The sequence below is a fragment of the Dendrobium catenatum genome, unplaced genomic scaffold (genome assembly GCF_001605985.2).
Source record: "Dendrobium catenatum unplaced genomic scaffold, ASM160598v2 fragScaff_scaffold_655, whole genome shotgun sequence".
NCBI classification, from domain to species: domain Eukaryota; kingdom Viridiplantae; phylum Streptophyta; class Magnoliopsida; order Asparagales; family Orchidaceae; genus Dendrobium; species Dendrobium catenatum.
Window position 1 is genome coordinate 389316 of NW_021319117.1, and position 20738 is coordinate 410053.

At 35.5% G+C, this 20738-nt stretch overlaps 1 protein-coding gene across 3 annotated transcripts in view; it reads right to left on the bottom strand.

Annotated features, from left to right (window-relative positions):
• LOC110104561 (ubiquitin-conjugating enzyme E2 8-like) overlaps nucleotides 1-20738 on the bottom strand; it is a 54739-nt gene that overhangs the window by 8390 nt on the left and 25611 nt on the right. For all 3 annotated transcript variants that reach the window (XM_020833718.2, XM_028695541.1, XM_020833719.2), the window contains one exon: nucleotides 8518-8622. In XM_020833718.2, the coding sequence (XP_020689377.1) occupies nucleotides 8518-8622 (105 nt within the window). The remainder of the gene's footprint in view (nucleotides 1-8517; nucleotides 8623-20738) is intronic.

Here is a 20738-nt window from a genome sequence, read left to right on the forward strand (position 1 = left end):
AGAAGAAGTTGATTGGGAGAAATTGGACTCTATAGGAGAGGGGGAAGAGGAGATAGCAGCTCATCATAATGATGATTCAAATGAAGACCCCTTAGTGATGACTGATGAGTGATGATAATGCTGATGACTAGTGAGTTCTTAACTTCTTATGTGATATGTTAATGTCATTGCTATTTATCTTGTGCATTTTTATGTTTTATATATTATTTACTCATTAGTATATACAAAATTTATTATTTTATGTTTACGCAATTTTTTTATTTTGAGGCTTACGCCTCAAATCGTCTTGAGGCTTACGCATCGCCTCACGAACGAAAAACGCCTCAATACCCGAATACGCAATTTTAAACCTTGCTGCAGCATGTGGGGAATACGAACTGAGGTTAGTGGCATCAAAAACCTCCCTTGGTACAGTAGTCTATCTTCTTCAAGGGAATAGCCTAAGTGGCTGCTCTCATCCCTTAGTTGATCCCTCCTAATCTTCCTCAGCTCCACATCATGCACACTTTCTAGTTTGACAGCCCTCCAATCCACCATCAATGGTAATGAAATAGCCATCTCATGGAGCTCCCCCACACATCTCGATAAGGCATTAACCACCTTATTCTCGAATCCTGGTCTGTATTGAAACTCAAAATAATAGACCAACAGCTTGGACAGCCACCACTGATGCTCCTCAATCACCATCCTTTGCTCTGGCAGGTATTTCAGGCTCTTCTAGTTCATCCTGACAATGAAATGCCGACCCAACAAGTATGGCTGCCACTTCTGAATGGGTGCAATGACCATCAATCCCCTCTCATAAACTAACTATAACCTAGCTCTAGTTGTCAATACTTGGTTGAAGTAGCCTATGGGTCTGTGATTCTGCATGAGCACGACCCCCAACTCATATCTTGATTCATTCATCCCAACCACAAAGATCTATCTGAGGTCCGGTATGGCCAAAACTAGTACCGTGGATTTCACTTTCTTCAATCTCTCAAAAGTCTGTGTAGTTGCCTCCCCCTTATCGACCTACTATACACTAGTATGTCATCAAAGAAAACAAGTACAAACTTCCTGAGATATAGCCTGAACACCTTGTTCATGAGCGACTGAAAAGTGGCAGGGCATTTGTGAGCCCAAATTGCATAATTAAGAACTCGTAATGCCCCTCATATGTCCTGAAACCAGTCTTCAGGATATCCTCCTCCCTCATCCTGATCTGATGGTATCCCGACTTCAAATCCATCTTGATGAACACCACTACCCCATACAACTCATCCAATAGCTCATCGATAATCAGTATAGGAAACTTATCTAGCACAGCCTCCTTATTAAGAACCCGATAGTCCACACAAAATCTCCAACTCCCATCATTCTTCTTAACCAATAAGACTGGGCTAGAAAAAGGACTCACACTTGGCTTGATGATCCCCGCCTCCAACATATCACAGATTAGCTTCTCTATCTCATCATTCTAAATATGTGGCCTGTGGATAACGGTAAGCCCGCACACTAATCAGTGACACCCCCTCCCTAAAGGTGATTTCATGCTCTTGCTCCTTTGGTGGAGGTAAGCATTGAGGTTGATGAAAAACCTCATTGAACTGTTGTATGAGTGGTTGTACTGAAAGAGGAATGTCCCCCGTTCCTCCTGTTTAATCCCTTCTAAGCTTAACAGTTCCACAAAAAATCCTCCCCCCACCTTCTGTATGGTATTGAGAGACACCATGGCCCTGGACAATCCTGCATCTCCTCAGATCACCATCATTCTTCCACCACCACCTCCATTATCAATGTTACCAAATTAACCTTGGTATCTCCCAAGGTCTGCAATCACTTCATCCTCGGGATGACATCAATGCTCCACAACTCCAATGAGAAAAAATCATTTATCACCTGAACCTCTTGTATAGTAAGCATAACTCCTCTACACACTCCTTTACCTATCTCCACTTTCCAAGCGCCCATCACCACCCCATAGCCCCCTGTGTAATCTCACCCCTGATTGGTCCACGACCTGATTGGAAATAAAATTATGAGTAACCCCACTATCGATCAACACCACCACTTCTCTGTCTGCTATCTCCCCTTTCACTTTCATGGTATGATTTGGGGTGAACCCCACCACTGAGTTCAAGGAGACTTTAGTCATATCAAGATGTAACTTCTCCTCTACCCTAGTCTCACTCCCACCTCCCTCAATTTCTTCGTCATCACAAAAAAGTTTAATCTTTGCACATGTGCCCTGGAGTATATTTCTCATCACTTCAGAATCATAATCTCTTTGCCCTCTTTTTCTACACCTCCCTCTCAGTCAACTTTTTGAAATTTCCCCCACTCCCTCCTGCAGGCTTCTCCCTTTGGATCTCACGAAGGTTGCCCGATGTAGGCACCTTGGGTGATATAAAAGTGATGGTCATCTTGTATGAAACTACCGCCTCTGGCTCCCCTCTCCTAGTACTTCTGATCCTCCACCAATTGAGCTAGCTTCATAGCCTCTTCTAAAGTCTCGAGGCCTCATGACTCTCACTACTACTCAAATATCTGATTTGAGCCCTTCATAAATTTCCCTTCCAAAATAATCTCATACAGCCGATCTAGTCGACTCACCAGGTGCTCAAATCTCTCGCAGTATTCTGCCACTGAGCCTTCTTGTACTAGGGCAAAGAACAGCTCATAGAATTCTCCTCCCCTGCTGGTTTGAAAACTTTCCAACAAACACTCTTTGAATTCCCTGCAACTCCATTAGGCCACCTCATGTCTCTCCACTGGTACTAAGCCAACATCTTTCCTTCCAAACATAGGCCATATGCCATCAATTTCTCCTTTTTTGCCAACCCATTGATAGTGAAATATCACTTGTGGGCTCCCAAAATTCTGCACCGGCCTCCGCCGCTGATTGCTTTTTCTTTTCAGGGGGAGTTTTAGCAGAATTAAGTTATTGGGTAAATTCTGGGAAGGCATATGAGTTTGTAGATAAGACACTACCCAGAAATTTCACCCTCATTTTGCGAGAACTTTGTGATCTGAGTTCTAGTTTCCTATAGGCTCGTAAGCCCCTATAGTTAATTACCCCTCCCGATCACGAGAGAGAACTTTCAATTAAGGCTAGTTGTCAATCAGATATATAGAGAATACGTGTTATCTGGCATATAGTAGCAGCATGGGCTTGGATGTTTGGAAATTGGGGTTGAGATATTTGAGAAGTTTGATACTTAAAAGTGAAATTTCACCATCCTGCAGTTAAAGCGCATGGTGGGGGATGGATGATGAGCCCGATCAAGATCTCATGGTTCCATCGTCCCAGGCCAATGTGGTCTCTGGTCTGCTTAGTCATAAGAGGTAGTCGACCCAACCTAACATAAGGATCCTTGTCGGCAACCATGGATTGCTTTTCTAAGGGTATTTTGTAGACCTGGGGTGGATATTTGCTTAAGGGGACAAATTTGAATCAACCTGAGCTAACAAAGGGCTTTGTGCCCTATCAATTATATATTATTGATTCATATCTCAAGGATTTGATTCCATTAAGTAACGTATTGGCTCTGACCACAATCGGTATTTAGTGGTGCCATTTGGTGGAAAAACCACTTGGTTCAGAGGGCCTCGGGTCATAACCCTTTACCCCCTGCAGTGCAATTTGACGGCAAAACTGTAGGTTAGAGAGCACGTACCACGTCTTTACTGACAAGAGATTGTTTGAGAATAGATCAAGTTGTCTTTATACTCGACGTACTCGCAGCATCTCAATCACTAATGTTGTGGGTGTCCATAGGAGATTCTTCGTATTTACAACATCTCAATCATTACTGCTATAGGTGTAGTATGTACTTCTGTCCACAGGGGTTCGTTGTACTTACAATATACCCACTGTTGTTATCCACAAGTACTATATAAAGTATTACTACTTGAATGGAGTGTTATATGTACGACGAATTTACTATAACCTAAAGGGACTGGAATTTGTTGTAATCCTTTAACATTTATATTGTGGATGATGTTTTGGGTATATCACAGGCTTTCTACAATCACTCATAGACACTTGTATTCACTTCATATCATCTGCCTCCAATTGCAGTAGATGAATGTATTTATTGGCCATTGATAGAGCATTGATTGCAAGGATGACATAACATCCATTGCCTGTTGCTAATTAGTACTCATAAGCCCATTGTGATTGTGGCAAATTTTCTATCACTGCCAACAAGTGTTCGTATCTACAATAGATCTTGCATTTTCTTGTATTCCTCCTTCATGCACATCAAACAACGAGTCATCACATTCGTCGTATGTCTTTACTTGTAGGAGAGCACAATACTCACTTACAATCAAGTGATATTGATTGTATGAAAACTGCATTTGCTTCGGACTCTTCGAATACACCTTCGTTGTTAGCTCGTTGTATATTGAATTCTTTTGTCGCTCGTGAACGAGCAACATTGAAACAAGTCCTTGGTTGTTTGAGTTTGATTCGAGTTCAGATTCCTTTTGATCGTTCAATTCAAGTTTGGATTTACAAGTCTGGGCACAAATCTTTGCATATTTGTTTGAGTTTGCTCCCCATCATTCATTTAAGTCCAAATCCACTATTTTAAATCAAGTTCGAGTTCAAGTTCACCATGCCCATTTGAGTTTGAATCCAAATTATTCAAATCAAATTCACTTAATATTCGAGTCAAGTTCGAGTTCGAACTTATTTCATTTAGATCAATGTTTAAAATTGCGTATTCGGGTATTGAGGCGTTTTTCATTCGTGAGGCGAGGTGTAAGCCTCAAGACGTTTTGAGGCGTAAGCCTCAAAATCAAAAGATTGCGTAAACATAAAATGATAAATTTTTTATATACTAATGAGTGAATAATATAAAACAAAAAAAATCATAAGATATTATGTGAAATCAAAATATCTAAGAAAACTCGAGGCATAAGCATCGAGGCGTTTTTTATTGGAATTACGCAAAGGCGAGCCTCATATTGTGCAATTTTAAACCATGATTTAGATTCAAGTAGTTTATTAATCATTTTGCTTTGTGTTTAGATACAAGTCCAAGTCCAAATTCACAAGTTTAAGTCCCACGTTATTTGTCCAAGTCCTTGAATATTCGGTCCAAATTCTGGCAGCCTCCCGACGTCTCCCCCATTAAAGGAAAAACCAAGAGTCATAGCCAGACCGCCACGTCAAGAAAGACGTGCAAGAAAGGTGTGTATGGGTCTTTAAAAGTACATGTTTGAAAAAGCAGTTCTTTCCCCACGTACGGGTACTTATATTTTTGCTCTGCCGAGCTAAAAAAAGCGTGCACAAGGCTCATTTTCCTCGTCGAAAGCATCGCACCGAGTTTCCTCTCGCTATGGTAAGAAAAGCATGCACAGGGGGTCCCTCGGCACGCTGCAAACGCCGAAAACAGGACTTTAGAGGGGGATTGCCCACCTCGCAGCGAGTGCCGCGACGAACTTCCTCCCACTGTGCTAAGAAAAGCGCACATGGATGGTTATTCGCCGCGATACAAGCATCAAGAATAGGTTTTCCAAGCTTTACGGCTTTATACCTTTGCAAGGAGTATCGACGAGGTTGACACGAGGATCAAGGCACAAGAGAGAAGCTCTTAATTATAATAATAAATTATATTTAATTGTAATTAACAATAATTAATTAATAGTAATAAATTAAGATTAACGATAATTAATTAAGATCAATTAAAATTAATCGCAATTAATCATGATTAATAATAATTAGTCTATAATTAATAATTATTAATTATAATCAAATATAATTACTATTAATTAATTACAATTAAATATCATTAATCACAAATACCAAAAAGAGCTATTTATATGCAGGATTAATGCATGATTTAATTAAGGGTTTAGACAAAATCCTGTTAACAGGATTTAGGCAATTCTCAAACCTCCTAAAGCCAATTAAATCCTCCCCTTTCTTCTATGGAGGATTTACGGGATTTGGTCGAAACAGCGCGTGAAAGGGAGAGAGTTACCTTCATAGTGGGCTCCCGTCACTACTTCCGATCAAACAAGAGGGGAACGTCGCGGGAGGAGAGAAGTTGAACAACAACGAAGAAGCGCGCCAAAGGAAGAGAGTTTTCTTCACAGCAAGCAAGCTCCCGTTGTCTCTTCCGATCAAAAATGTCGTAACTTCCGCACCGACAGGAAGGGAAAGTCGTAGAGGGAGCGTAGTCGAACAGCCACTAAGGAGACGAAGTAGCGATGCTTGCAATCTCTACACCTCTTGTGAAGCAACGAAGCCGAACAACAACGAAGAAAAGAGAAGAAGCGCGTGAGAGGAAGGGAGTTGACCTCACAACGATCGAACTCCTGCCGCTGCTTCTAATCAAAATGTCGTAACCTCTAATCCAACTGAAAGGGAAAGTGGGAGAAGGAACGAAGTCAATTTGTAACAAGAGGGTCGAAGCCCTCCCTCTCTCATGTTTTTTAATGATGCGAGGACGTGCGGGATGAGCTAACACCTATGTTGCACGGATACTCCTATTTACGAGGCGTGCTGTATCAGACACGTGTCGGATACGGATACGCCTCCGATACGGCACAGATACGTGTCGGATACAGCTTTGCCGTATCCAATTAAAATACTATTTAAATTTGACTGGACACGCGTATCGGATACGCGTGTCCTATTAAAAAAAATACGGAGCCGCAATTTACCCTATTCTTTTCGGCTTTCCACCATTTCCGCTCAATATCCATATTCATTTATGCGGCTGAAACATTTCAAAGAGCTAGGTTTTTCGTTTCCACACAAGTGTTCATCTTCTTCGTTATAGTTGAAGGAGCGGCTCGATGACGCGAGCATAGAAGCAAACAGGATCATCCTTTGTCGACAAAGAGGCTTGACGACGCGAGCATTAAAGTCGATAGGATCATCCTTCGTCGACGGAGCGGCTCGACAACGCGAATAGTGACGGCGACGTGAGCAGTGAAGGTTCGTTTTCTTTGTCGTTCTTCGTTTTCTTAAACATAGGCTCGATATCGAGCCGCTCGGTATCACTTGGTACCGAACGGTACTGGAACTCAGTATTGCTCGGTACTGCTCGATATCGAGCGGTACTGGAACTCGGTATCACTCGGTATTGGAACTCGGTACCGCTCGGTATTGGAATTCGGTACCACTCCAGTACCGCTCGGTATTGGAACTCGGTATTTTCGGTATTGCTCGGTACCGCTCGGTATTGCTCGGTACCGCTCGGTATAGAGGGGTACCGAATGGTACCAAGCGGCACCGAGAAGCTAAAACATGCTCGGTACCGCTCGGTATCTTTTCATAAAAACAACTTCAAAAATAAACAGCACTTCATAAAAACAACCCTGGTCGAACCCCGCCAGGGGACAGCGCCCCCTTGGACCCCCGGTAGAGTCACAACATATCTACACTTTCACTTAAATTTTTTCATGTTTCAAATTCATATGTTTTTATTTGTATAAATCCTTTGTAGAATAATGAGCTCTAGTGGAGTGGGAATTGGTTCTGATGATAGTCCATCAGAAATCAATATTGAAGATAACAAACCTCTATGGAGTTATGTTACAAAAATAGGTAAACATCAGAAGGGGGAGGGGCAATATTGCATTCAAATGCAATTTTTGTAATGCAACATACAAAGGATCATATTATAGAGTGAAAGCTCATTTGTTGAAGATTAGTGATCATGGAATCAAAGTTTGCCCAAAGATAACCTCATCACAAATGGCTGAATCAAAGTTTGTCATAACCATCGAATCATTAATCTCCCCTTTTTTTGGTTTGACTTTCGGTTCGTTTTTATAACCTTACATGATACACGCACCCATCCTCTTACTAAAATCCATGGCCTCTAATGACAGGGGGATCATGGTACCAACCATCAAGCCACGGAGCAGAGCGGAGACTAGTCAATAGCACTCATATCATTAGGGAAAGCAAGCTCTCAAGCATCCAGTAGTCCATCTAAAATGACAGTTGTACGGACAACATCAGCAAAACAACATACTTTTTAGTTATAAAGAATAGGATGAAAGGATCTGCGGCTGAGTTTACAAATGACTTCAACAGTTTAGTTAAGGAAAATATATATGTTCGACCTGGATGCTAAGAATTTCTTGTAAATGAAATGAAAAACGGGGTAAAAAACTAAAAGTAAATGGCTACAGATTTATTACCAAAAACAAATTGCTCTTTGCAATCATAAGTTCAGAAAAAATATCTGAGAGAAAAAAAAGTTAATGATGTTAATTACATATATTCCCACGACATATAAAATAAAGGTCCTCTCGCTGCCAGTGGGACTGGGCTTGGGAACCCCATCATAATAATATAATAAACATAAAGTGCTCTTAAATAGGACTAGCACATTTGAGACGAGTTTTTATCAACAAAGTCTAACAGGATAAAAACTAATGAAAAGTAAAACAATTCTGCAGAACTGAGCCCTCAAAGTTTAAACCCCTGACAAGACTTCGTCAAACAGCTAGAATATTTATCAAACACAGCAACAATATCAACAATTCCTTGCAATTCCATACCTTAGAAATGGTCAGAGCAGGGCTCCACTGCTCCTTCAGAATATCCAAACAGATACTTCCGTTGCTATTGATATTTGGGTGGAAGACCTTGGTCTTAAAGGCAACCTGAATATGAAGGGATACGTTACATTCGTTGCTTATATGGTCGCTTCTAGATGGGGAACATGATTAAAAAGAAACAATAATTTCATTTTCACTCATTTTGTATGTTAAAGTAAATCATAATTTATTTCGTGGGATTTTGAATGCATTTGTAGAGTTTAAACCCGCATTAATTGCCAAAAAAATTCAACCAAAATACAGAAATAAAGTGAATTTATCTTTTTCCCAATCATATTTTCTAACTTGAAGTAATCAAATGAGCCCCAAACTTGCATCAACATGAAAATTAAAATCATAAAATGATAAAAGCTGCTACTTGCAGATTCTTAACCTGCGGGATCCACAAAATCCTATGAATCATGTTAAGAATTCAGCATGGAGATTATAAGAATTGGATCAATTTCTTCACGTCGACATATAAGCACATCACGCACGGGCTTCCCATCAAAAATCACCTCACAAAATCAGCTCAAGCTTCTAGAAATGTACTGTGACCAGTTTATAATTTACAAACTCCTTTCTTTCTTGAACTAGTTTAGAGAGAAACCAAATCTTAAAGTGCAAATCCCGTTAAAGCTTTCATTGAAGTCAACTTATTTGAAAAACAGGAGAGGCTATTAAATTTTAGAGAGAAAAGTAATTCCTGAAGGACAATAAAATTTTAAAAATTAACACTCTTTTTGTAGTTAACACCACAAATAAACAAAAACTACCACAAATGGAATAAAAAATAAGCAGAGCAATAAGAATATGGAAATACTTCTATCATAAAATTACCAAGTGGGTTTAGTATTAATTAGGATGGATATCATCATTAGCCTTATACACATATTTGGGATTGGCTTTACCAAACCTCAATTTTATATTTCTACCCTTCATTGTACATGTTGAAATCACATAAGCCTATATTTTCAACTACGATATCTTCAATAGATGCTACTTCAACCCCCCTTTAATATATAATCATTCCTCAATTTATCATTTTTGGTTTGGCTGCACCATTTTAACATTCTTATTTCCACAATGCCTACCTTGACTACCACCTTTTTTGTTGCCCAACAGTATAACCGACCTAATTAAAATTTCATAACATTTCTCTTAAAATGTTCACTATATCATTTTATACTATAATATGCATCAAGCAATTTCTCGTTTAATCACAAGCCTCAACTCTAGAAGTTACCTCATTTTGATCATTATTATATAATAAATTGAAGATACTTAAACCTATCAAGCCTAAATATCACCATACATGCCAATAATATTTAGTGATAATTGTTAGCAACGCCTCTAAAATTATATTTATACACTTCGTCTTTAATTCTTAGCCCTTTAACTTTTAAATATTTTTTTTATGTTTGAAATTTACATTCATTTTAACAGATATCTAACAAATTAAAGCTACAGAATCCACGAAAAGCATAAATTAAGGCACCTCTCTTTAAACATCATTTATGAATAACTCAACAATCAATACAAAAATATACTCAATCTTGATCATTGATATAATCTCATTATAATAGAAAAAAACTCTTTGGCCACTCCGCAACTACTTAAGTACTAGTTAATGCTTTCTCTCATCAACTTCAACATTTATGTAACAACTGACTTCGTAATGCACACCAAATCAACATTTATAGTATTTTATCTCATGCTTAATAATAAAAAAAAAACCATACAAAAATCCTTTATGTAATTTATACTTTTTTATTATTATCATGACACAAAAATCACTTCCATAATGATTTTTATGGTGCATAATTGATTGTCCAAAATAGATAAAGTTTCTATGTCAATTTTTAATTACTCTTCCATGACTTCATTGTATGACTATACAATTGATTCATTTATGATTATCACAACCCTCAATATTTTCTTACTTAAAATTTAATGCCAAAATACTTTTCTAATAATTTAAAATGCACTTAGCGTGCAATTTTTCATTGAAAATATTTATATCTAACAAACCGCTACACATCACCCATGACTCTCCAAATCCCATTTAGTATCTCATCTGGATCAAAAAATTTACCTATGCATCTTCTTCAGTCCATTTCACTCTCTTAAATCAATCCACAACATACCACATTATTATATTTATTATGCTCTTCTAAAAGTGTTTCTGAAGGATTCTATTAAATAATTTCTCAAAATAATATCCATCTTTCCTGAGAGCTTGCTAGTTTTGTGATTCATTTCTCACATAAAAAGGCTGCATTAGATGCATTGTTAGGTAAAACGACTCTCTAACTTGTTGACCCGTAACTGTATCCAAAAAGAAAAAAAAAAATAATTACGTACCTGTCCGGCGCCGAATTCAGCACGTCGTCGCCCACGATCAACGCCGCCAATCCCATGTTCGCCTTGAATGCATTGTCTGCCCCGACGCTTTGCCTGGCGTTATTAAATATCGGAGAAGACGAGGCTCTCAGTTTTTCCTCTCATTTTTCCCTCTCGTGTGTTTCTCCGATCCCTTTGTTGTTCGACTTCGTAGCTTCGACGATCTTCCCTACTCGTCAGATCGGAAGCAACAATAGGAGCTAACTGGTGTGAAGTTAACTTCCTCCCTTTGGCGTCACTTCTCCGACTCCTTTGTTGCAGTTCGATCGCTCCTCCGACGGACCTCCCTCACCGTTGGATCGAAAGTTACGACATTTTGATCGGGCGAAAGAACAGAGCTCACCGGCTGTGAGGTTACTCCCTCCCATTCGCACGCTTCTTCGGTCCTCCGTGGCTGTGCGACCTCCTCCATCGACGACTTTCCCTTCCAGTTGGAGCGGAAGTTAGACATTTTAATCGGAAGCAAGCAGAGGAGCTCGCTAGCTGGGACGACAACTTTCTCCCTTCCAGCGCTCTTCTTCGGCCCCTGGTAGCTGTCGGACTTCGCTTCTTCCACGACTTTCCCTTGCTCTCGGATCGGAAGTTACAACATTTTGATCGGAAGCAAGCAAAGGAGCTCACTGGAAGTGAAGGTAACTTTCTCCCTGCTCGCACGCTTCTCCGGCCAAAATCCCGAACAGAAAGAGTGGGGAGGGAGAGAGAGAGAGGAAATTTGTTTTAATTATTATTATTATTATTATTATTATTATTATTATTTTAATTGTAATTACTTTAATTAATTTTAATTAATTACATTTATTTATTTTTAAAGGGGCTTGCGCCTATAGGAAACCAGAACTCAGATCATAAAGTCCTCGCAAAATGAGGGCGAAATCTCTGAGTAGTGTCTTATCTACAAACCCATCTGCCTTCCAAAATTTACCCCGGAACATATCCGTTAAAACTCCCTCGCCAAATGAAAAAAGCAAGAAATCATGCGAGCGGAGGCCGGGGCCAAATTTTCGGAGCCCACATAACTCTCACATAAAGGGGAGGGGTTTGAATTCTAGCTGTGCGGAAGTTTTAGGCGGATAATGAACAGTGCCTTGCAATATTATTGAAGCAGACTATAAAAAAAAAAGAATAACATAGTTTTGATGAGCTCCAAATCAAAAGTAATACAATTAATGTATAAGTATATCAGTACCTTTACAGGACAATGATGTATGAGCCAAAACAAACCACCTTGCAATATCTAAGATTCTTTGATGAAAAGAAAATCTTAAGCTTATCAGTAATTAAAAGATTACTTAAGCAATCTCTAGCTAATGTAAAGCCTATGAAAAGTTCTGAGATAAAGTTTGTCCAGGTCTCATCCGAGATTATAGCCAAAAAATCAATATGCATTTCTCCAGAGAACTAAATTAAGAGTGAGAAATTAAGAATCCAGAAAAGAGGAAGAACTAATTATAAGGGGAAAGCCGAAGCAGATATGCTTTGAAGTTTTTAAAATTTTAGCCAAATTAGATCACATATGTAGCAGCTCTATCGAGGAACAAAAGCCAAAAAGGAATTTGGAAAGTAACATAAATAACTAGCATTTTGGTTTGCCAACCCCAAATAATTGTGATAAGGCTACTGCTGCTGATGATGAGTTAGGCTTAGGTTACTACTTACTAATGATGTAATGGGAATGGATGAGTTTGAACACAATGAGTACAATTTTATCATTTTTTTCTACTAACATGCTAAATTTGAAGTCAATATACTACAACCTACAAAAGCAATTCCTTTTGGATGGATCTTGTTGAAGGATCGAGAGACCCACAAGTCAATCAATCTTGATAGCGAACCTTGAGCATACACATTCAAGGTTATAATCATTAAATTGATCCTTTTATGAACTTTAAATTGCAACATATGCACCATCTTTCATATTCTATCTGTCGGCTCCACTTGGTAACTTTTTTTTTCTTTTTTTGTAAATAACTTGGATTTATTTCATTGTAAGCCTTTTGGAGAAGTTCATAAATTCTTTCACACTTTATACAAAATCATATAATAAAAATTTTTAAGAAAATCCACTTTTATATTTTCATATATGGTATCAGAGCATGATTAAGTTTTTTTTTTTACTTCTAACCTTTATTCTTTTTTTCTTCCTTCTTATAATGCTTCTTCCTTCTCATCATTATGGTTAACTTTTTTTACTCCCTTCCAAAGAATCGACCATCACAAATAGTGAAAACAAGACTAAAGGAGAACTCCAGGGCTACAAGCCTCATATTGCATGGATGAAGAAATTATCTAAAATGGTTCTAAATTGTTAAGGCGTTTTTGAAAGGAAAAAAGAAATCGATCATCTTGTGGATCCTCCTTCAGAGCTAAAAGATCCTAAATTTATACTTTGGAATGAAACAAAATCCATGATTATAACATGATTATGAAATATAATGATGATTAAAATCAATGGGTCATATTATGTTCCTCTCTACTAAAAAAGGAATTTAGGATATCATTAAAAAATGAACTAAAAAGTGAAAGATGTCCTCATCATCTACTATATCAAAATTAAGATTTCAACAATCAAGGTAATCTTCTTGATATTAAGTACTTTAATGCAATGAAATAGCTTGAACTGAATCATAACCAAGATCTTAAGATGACATGGCACAATGATGTGATAATTTTCAAGCAATTTATAGATATAAAAAGGGTGTTTAAATTTCTTGCATGACTCAATAATGACTTCGACTGAATTCATGTCCAAATCCTAAGTACAAAAAATCTACAATTACTCATATAAGTCAAATAAGAAAGAAAAAGAAATGATGCTAATGCTAAATACTTCAATCTACAAAATATTTACAATGACAACCAAAGAATTCAAGGTGAGGGATTTATTACTACAAACTCTTTCCTTAACTAGGAGCAAAAACCCTCTTCCAAAAATAATCTATGGTACAACTACTGAAAAAAGAAAGCACGCGCCAAAGAACAATGCTAGAAATTCCGCAAAAAGCTCCCACACTATGGTGGAAAAAAACTCATAAAAAAGGGCAAAGCCTGCCTTGTGGAATCAAAGGGCTCATTCCAAAAGAAACTAACTACTTCCTCGACTCTCTAGAAAAATTATATGGATAATACTTTCTAAATCAAAATAGTATGACTTCTAACTCATGTGCTTTTAGTCCATTAAATAATTGCTCTCACCTGAATCCTAAATTTAGGAGCCACTGACAAAATGATTAACTTAGCCAACTTTTTTCAAACTTACAAACACTGGTCAATTAATAGAACTCTTGCAAGTCAAAGAATGTTTCAATTTTCTCAAAATTTATGATCAGTAATATACTGCAAATTTTTCATTTATAATAAATCTTCCATTAATTCATAAGTCACTAAAGACCACAACTACAAGAAAACATTTTTTGCTAATCATTATGTATTTTAGAATATCACTATAAAGAAGGAGATTGGGCAAACTAGAGAAAATAATAGGCTACATCTTCTTGAAGACTGAAGCCACTTATCATATTCTTTTATATTCACCATCAATACAAAAGCAATTTGGGAACATTATTATAAGTTAGGAGCATCCCTTTCTCAAAACCCTAAAATATTTATATGCCTCTCTTTTTAAGAATGTAAATATGAAAAATATTTATTATGAGAGTTGTGAATTTGTTGAACATTATCGTATTATTTTTTAAAGTGATTCTAGATCCTTTACTTTTTTTCTAATTGTTTACTATGACACTTGGAGACCTTCCAAAATCTCCAACATTTTTAGAGTTAAAAAGTTTGTCACCTTCATTCATGATTGCACTCAAATGATATGGACATATCGTCTTTAACAAAAATCTAATACCAACATTATTCTCCTCATTTTTTTATTGTCATGATATAAAAATAATTCCATGCTAACATTAAGGCATTTTAAACAGATAATGCTGATGATTATTTTAATCACACATTTTCACCCATCATCCAAAAAGACGATATCATCAATTCTCATGTATCGACGTTCCCTAAAAAAATGGAGTAGAAAAGATTAAAAATTATCTTGTGGAAGTCATCTAGACTCTTTTCTTCCAAAAAAAAAAGTGCCAAAAAAATACTAAGAAGCAGTCTTAACTATCACATACATAATCAATAAAATACCCTCCAGTGTAATTGATCTTAAAAGTCTTATAAATAATCTAGCTAAATTATTCCCCACATAACTTTCTCTCAAAAATTCCTAAGAAAATCTTTGGATGCGTTGCCTATCTCCACATCCACAAACAAAACAGAGGTAAGATTGATCCTAAATCTCTCAAATCTGTCTTTATTAAGTATTCCTTCACTCAAAAAGGGTAAAAGTGTTATTATCCAACAACAAAAAATAATTCCTTAAAAAATGTCATCTTTAATGAGAAGCAAAATCTTTTCAATCAAATGCATCTTCAAGGACAGAACTCTTAACTACAAGATAAATTTGATGAAATATTCATCTTTCATATTAGCATTCCTATAATACAAAGTCCAAAAATTCAAACAATGTACCCTTCAAGTCTATACAAAAAAGAAGCCTAGACTATCTCGAGCAAGCTCAAGACTCAAAACCGTTATCAGAAAACATTGATCAACCAATCACTACACAATCTCCTCTATATCTCATATCCTAATACTCATGTTTTTAAAATTTTTCTCCTGATACAAAAACAACAACAACATCAAGCCTTTATCCCACTACGTGGGGTCGGCTATATGAATCCGTTTTCTCCATTATGTCATGTTAAGAGTCAAATTCGCATTTAGATCTAATAAAGAAAGGTCATTTCTAGTATTTTATAACCAAATCTTTTTAGGCCTACAACTACCTTTCTTAACATAGGTTAAATCTAATACATCTACTCTCCTAACCAGGTCATCGGAAGGCCGTCGTTTTATGTGACCAAACCATCTAAGGCAACTCTCTCTAATCTTATCTGCCACTGGAGCTACTCCAACCTTTTCATGTATATGCACATTTCGTATCATGTCTCTAAGAGTAAATCCACTCATCCACCTAAGCATCCTTATCTTTGCATTTAACTTAAGATTATGCTTCTCTTTTAATGGCCAACATTCTGCATCATAAAGCATTGCAGGTCTAACCACCATTTATAGAATTTTCCCTTAAGTTAGGGTGGTACTTTCCAATCACACAACAAGCACGATAAATATCAGCTCTAATTCCATTATAAAACCACATACTCTATTTAGGGCACTTAAACAGAAAAATTAACAGAAGAGGTGAATGCTCCCGAGAAAAATCACATTTGGGAAATCATTGAACTACAAAAACGAAAAAAACATTGATGCAAACGGTTTTTTTTTCTATAAATATAAAGCAAATGGAAGTCTAAAACGATATAAAATAAGATTGATTTCCAAAGGATATACTTAATCTTATGAAATTGACTAACAAGAAACTTTTGCTTTTATCGTGAAAATGAATACATTACACATTTATATTTCTCTTGAAGTCAATCAATAATGGCACATGCAGCAATATGATATAAAGAATGCTTTCTTATATGGGAGTGTTGAAAAATAAGTCTTTATGAATCCACCTCGATTTAAAAACTTCACTCACAAAGAATAAAGTGTGCAAACTAAAAAAAGCTCTGGCTTTAAAATCTTTGAGAGCATGATTTCATAGATTCACAAAAGACAACTAAAATTAGAAATAAACAAAGATGATGTGATCACACTCTCTTTAGAAACACTCAATCGAAGGTAAAAAACACAAATATCATATGTTGACAATATAAAGCAATGACAACAAAAAAAAAGTCTCTTAGAAAAATACTTGTCGAAAATTTTAAGAACAAACAGTTTGAGCAAACTTAAATACTTTTTGAGAATGGAAATTGCTCAATCAAAACAAAGGATATTTCTCTCTCAACAAAAATATGCATGGCTCTACTTAAAGAAATAAAAATAAAGATTGTAAAAATTATGAAAATCCAACAGAACTAGGTTAAAAATTGGATACAGATGAAGAGAAAGAAGTAGACATATAAGAATATCAAGATTAGCTGAAAAAATAATCAATCTATCTCACATCTATCTAGACATTGCATTTGTAGTGAGTTTCATCAATCAATATATGTACAAACTCAAAGAGTCTCACCTTCAAGTTGTTTGCAAAATCTTAAGATATCTTAAATCAAGTCCAAATAAAAAAAATTAAAGCAGGATATTTTATAAATCGAAGAGTAAACTAATGCAGACTATGAATTACTAGTGTATAGAAAATTCACAATTACTATACATTTTGAGAGAAAATCTCATAACATGAAGGAGCAATGAACAACCTAATATTTTAAAATCTAATGATAAGTCTAAATTTAGCGCCACTGCCCAAAGCATTGAGCTTCTATGGATCAAAATCCTCTTGAAAGATTCAAAAATCAAATGGGAAGCATCAACGAGATATACAGTGATAATAAATATGCCATCAATATAGCTCATAATATAGTACAACATGATTGTACCAAGATGTAGAGGTAGATAAACATTTCATAAAAGAGAAACTAAAAAGTGTGATGATATGTACGCCATATGTGCCAATAGAAAATCAACCATCTTGATAGGAATCATTGAGTACACGGATTAAGGGTTCTAATTACTTAATCGATCCTCTTATGACCTTTAGATTATAACATGTGTGCCTCATCTTTCTATTCTAGCCACTAATCTCTCTTGGGGATTTTTTTTTTTCTTTTTTTAAATATCTTTGATTTATTTTCATTGCAAGTGTTTTAAACAAGTTTATAAATACTTCCGCACTTTGTACGTCTTGAAGTAACAAAATTCAAAAAAAATTTATACTTTTCAACTTTTCTTTAGATCTCCAGTATTTTTGTTCAAAGCCTTTTAAGGTTTATTATTGTAACCAAAAAATAATGAGTATCCACTTACCATTACAGTAAATAAAACGGAAAAGGAGTGCCCTTAAACATTAGTTCATAGAACAGATGAAGCAGAAGCTGGTTCAATGTAGCATCAACTACGATGATATTGCTTAACAAGAAGCTTCTTAGAAAGTAATAAGGCAGAGGATTACTCTGCAAACTCATTTTAAACCTTTCATAAAAACAAATCCAAAGGAAATCTCGGCCATTAAGTGTGAAATGCTGAAGGGTACCTAGTAACTAAACTAGATATTTGGTGACAATATGGAGTGGGAAAAAGGAAGAATACTACTGAAGAAAACATATATTCAGCAACAGTTGGAAGTTCTAGAATGATTTGATATTACTTACGAAAAACTGAGATGGAGTTCTGAGTTAATACGAAAAACTGTTTTTCTTTGGTTATATATACCAGAAAAAACAGGAGGGAAGAAGACACGGTGTGCGCCTGACTGAGTGTTCATTTGCATTTGTGCACTAGCGCATTAAGAGCGAAGATAAAGTCTTATTTAAAAATAAGGAAATCAAAGTAAATAAACAATTATTTTTAAAAACTAATAAAACTTTTAAAGATGAAATTGTTCAGAATAAAAAAATGAACATATATTTAAAAAATATTACAGATACAGCAAAAACTTTAAAATATTTTTATATATCATATATTTTTACTTCAATAAATATATTTTTTCAAAAATATTAAATTAATGCCTCCTACATAATTTTAGGGTTTAGAAGTATAGATATTTATTAAAAAAATATTTGTGTTATGTTTAAAATAGTCAACTTGTGTCACCACAAATAAATTTAAACTTTAGCTTCGCCACTAGATGTATCCAAAAAGTAAAATAAGAATTAGCTTTAAAAAAACACGTAAATATAAACTTTATGTACCAATAAGATGGATATTAAAATTTGAGTAGTTATGCGGGAAATTGATTTTTGGGTTAATTAAATCATCTAATAAAATATATTTAAAATGAGACAGATTGCCAATTGACTGAAATGCAACATTATGATGCCAATGTACGAACCAATCAAGTTCCAGAGTTTGGTAATTATAAGGAAAATAAAATATCGAGTCAAAAAATTAAATCTGAAGGAGAAGGTGCTGGGGAAAAGTTGAAAAAAAAAAAACATGTTGGCATGGAAGTGTAAATTTGATGTTATGCTAAGAACAAACATATAACTTGGAGGCAATTTTTTAGTAAACGAAATTAATGAAAGTATGGACCAGAACAAACAATCTTTAGAAAATTTTAGTTCATCCTAAAAACAAAAATGATCGAGAAAACTCAAACTGATTTTATGGAAATTTAAGAAAAAATGTGTGCCAAAAGTTATGTTCAATTTACAAAACATACTTATGTAATGAAGAAACTGGTTCTCGTGGGTTTGTAGCTATTCACAGCCAAGCAATCAAGGATAAAGGCAGCTGGAAGATATGGGTGGATGCATCAAAGGGAGGAGTCACGTGCAGGCCTCTAGAAGATAGCTAAGATGGTTGCAAACGTAGATGGGAAGGTATGCGGGTAGATTCCATTGTTGCGGAAGTTCGTATAAGTGAGGTCAATCACAAATGCAGAGTAATGGGCGATAACTTGAGAGGTCTACAATGCAAGAGCAGATGCAAGGGTTGCAATCGAGCAGTTGAAATATGTGTGGGATGTGGACAGAACCTGTGTAGGATAAAGTGAAATTTAATAATCAAAATCAAATCTAGTATTATCTTTAAATCAAAATCAAAACCAAATATGAGAACTAAATATAAAAAAATAAATCAAATTAAAAAAGAAGGAATTCGGACATAACTAGAAAATAAACAAAAAAATTAAAAATTAAAAATTGATGGTTCAACACCATTGTAACTTGATTTGCCCCCTTTTGATTGGCCAAGAAAAATTCAATCTTTCTTTGAGACGAGTTGACTTGAGTTGCATCGGCATGATGGACCTTTGACTAACATTAGAAGTAACAAAAAAAAAAAATAAAAGAGTTTTAAATCATAAATGGGTCAACATTAAACCCGCGTCTCTTGTGTTGGTTTTGAGATGCTTATAAAAGAAACCCAAGATGACATAGCTCATAGTATCTTATTTGCAAAATGTATTTTATTGATAAATTTGACCAATTTTTAAGACAAGAACAATAGCAAAATAATGCAGTATAATTTTAGAAGAAAATGGGCTTGAGTTATAAAATAAAAGAATAAGTACATGACATATAATATCAATGGATGTGAAACTGATAATTATAAATTCATCACACAATATAATAAGTTAAGTACCTTTGGTTTATCATACAGCTAATAGGAACATCACTTAGGTCTTAGAACATAATAACTGTGATTATAGTAGATAAGTGCCTCATGAATAGTTGAATACTATGCTATAAAAATAACATTATAGACGTTTCAAAAGGTTAATTTTGTAAATTTGCAATGAAACATGCTTTGTTGTATTAGGTTGACTAACGAGCAATGAAATGACTCAATAAACCTTAGGGTAATAAATGTGAAGCATGAGTCGGAATTGTTAAAAATCTAAGAATAATCAAATGATGAAGATTACATAAAAAAAATGATACGACTAGTACCTGTTGATAAAGTAATGGCTCCATGTGAAAAAGAAATCAATAGTAGAAAATAGACTTGGATGATTTAGCATATGCAATGGAGTGCAAAAAATGTTCTAGTGAGGATGGAAAGATAAAACTGATGTGAAAAATTATGAAGAAAATTGAATAAATCAAAATAGATTTGGCTTGAACTTCTAAAAAAAATAAATGTGTAAACCGCAACAATGAATGAATGGATCATATAACCGATGATAAATAGTCTGCACAAGGCTAATAATA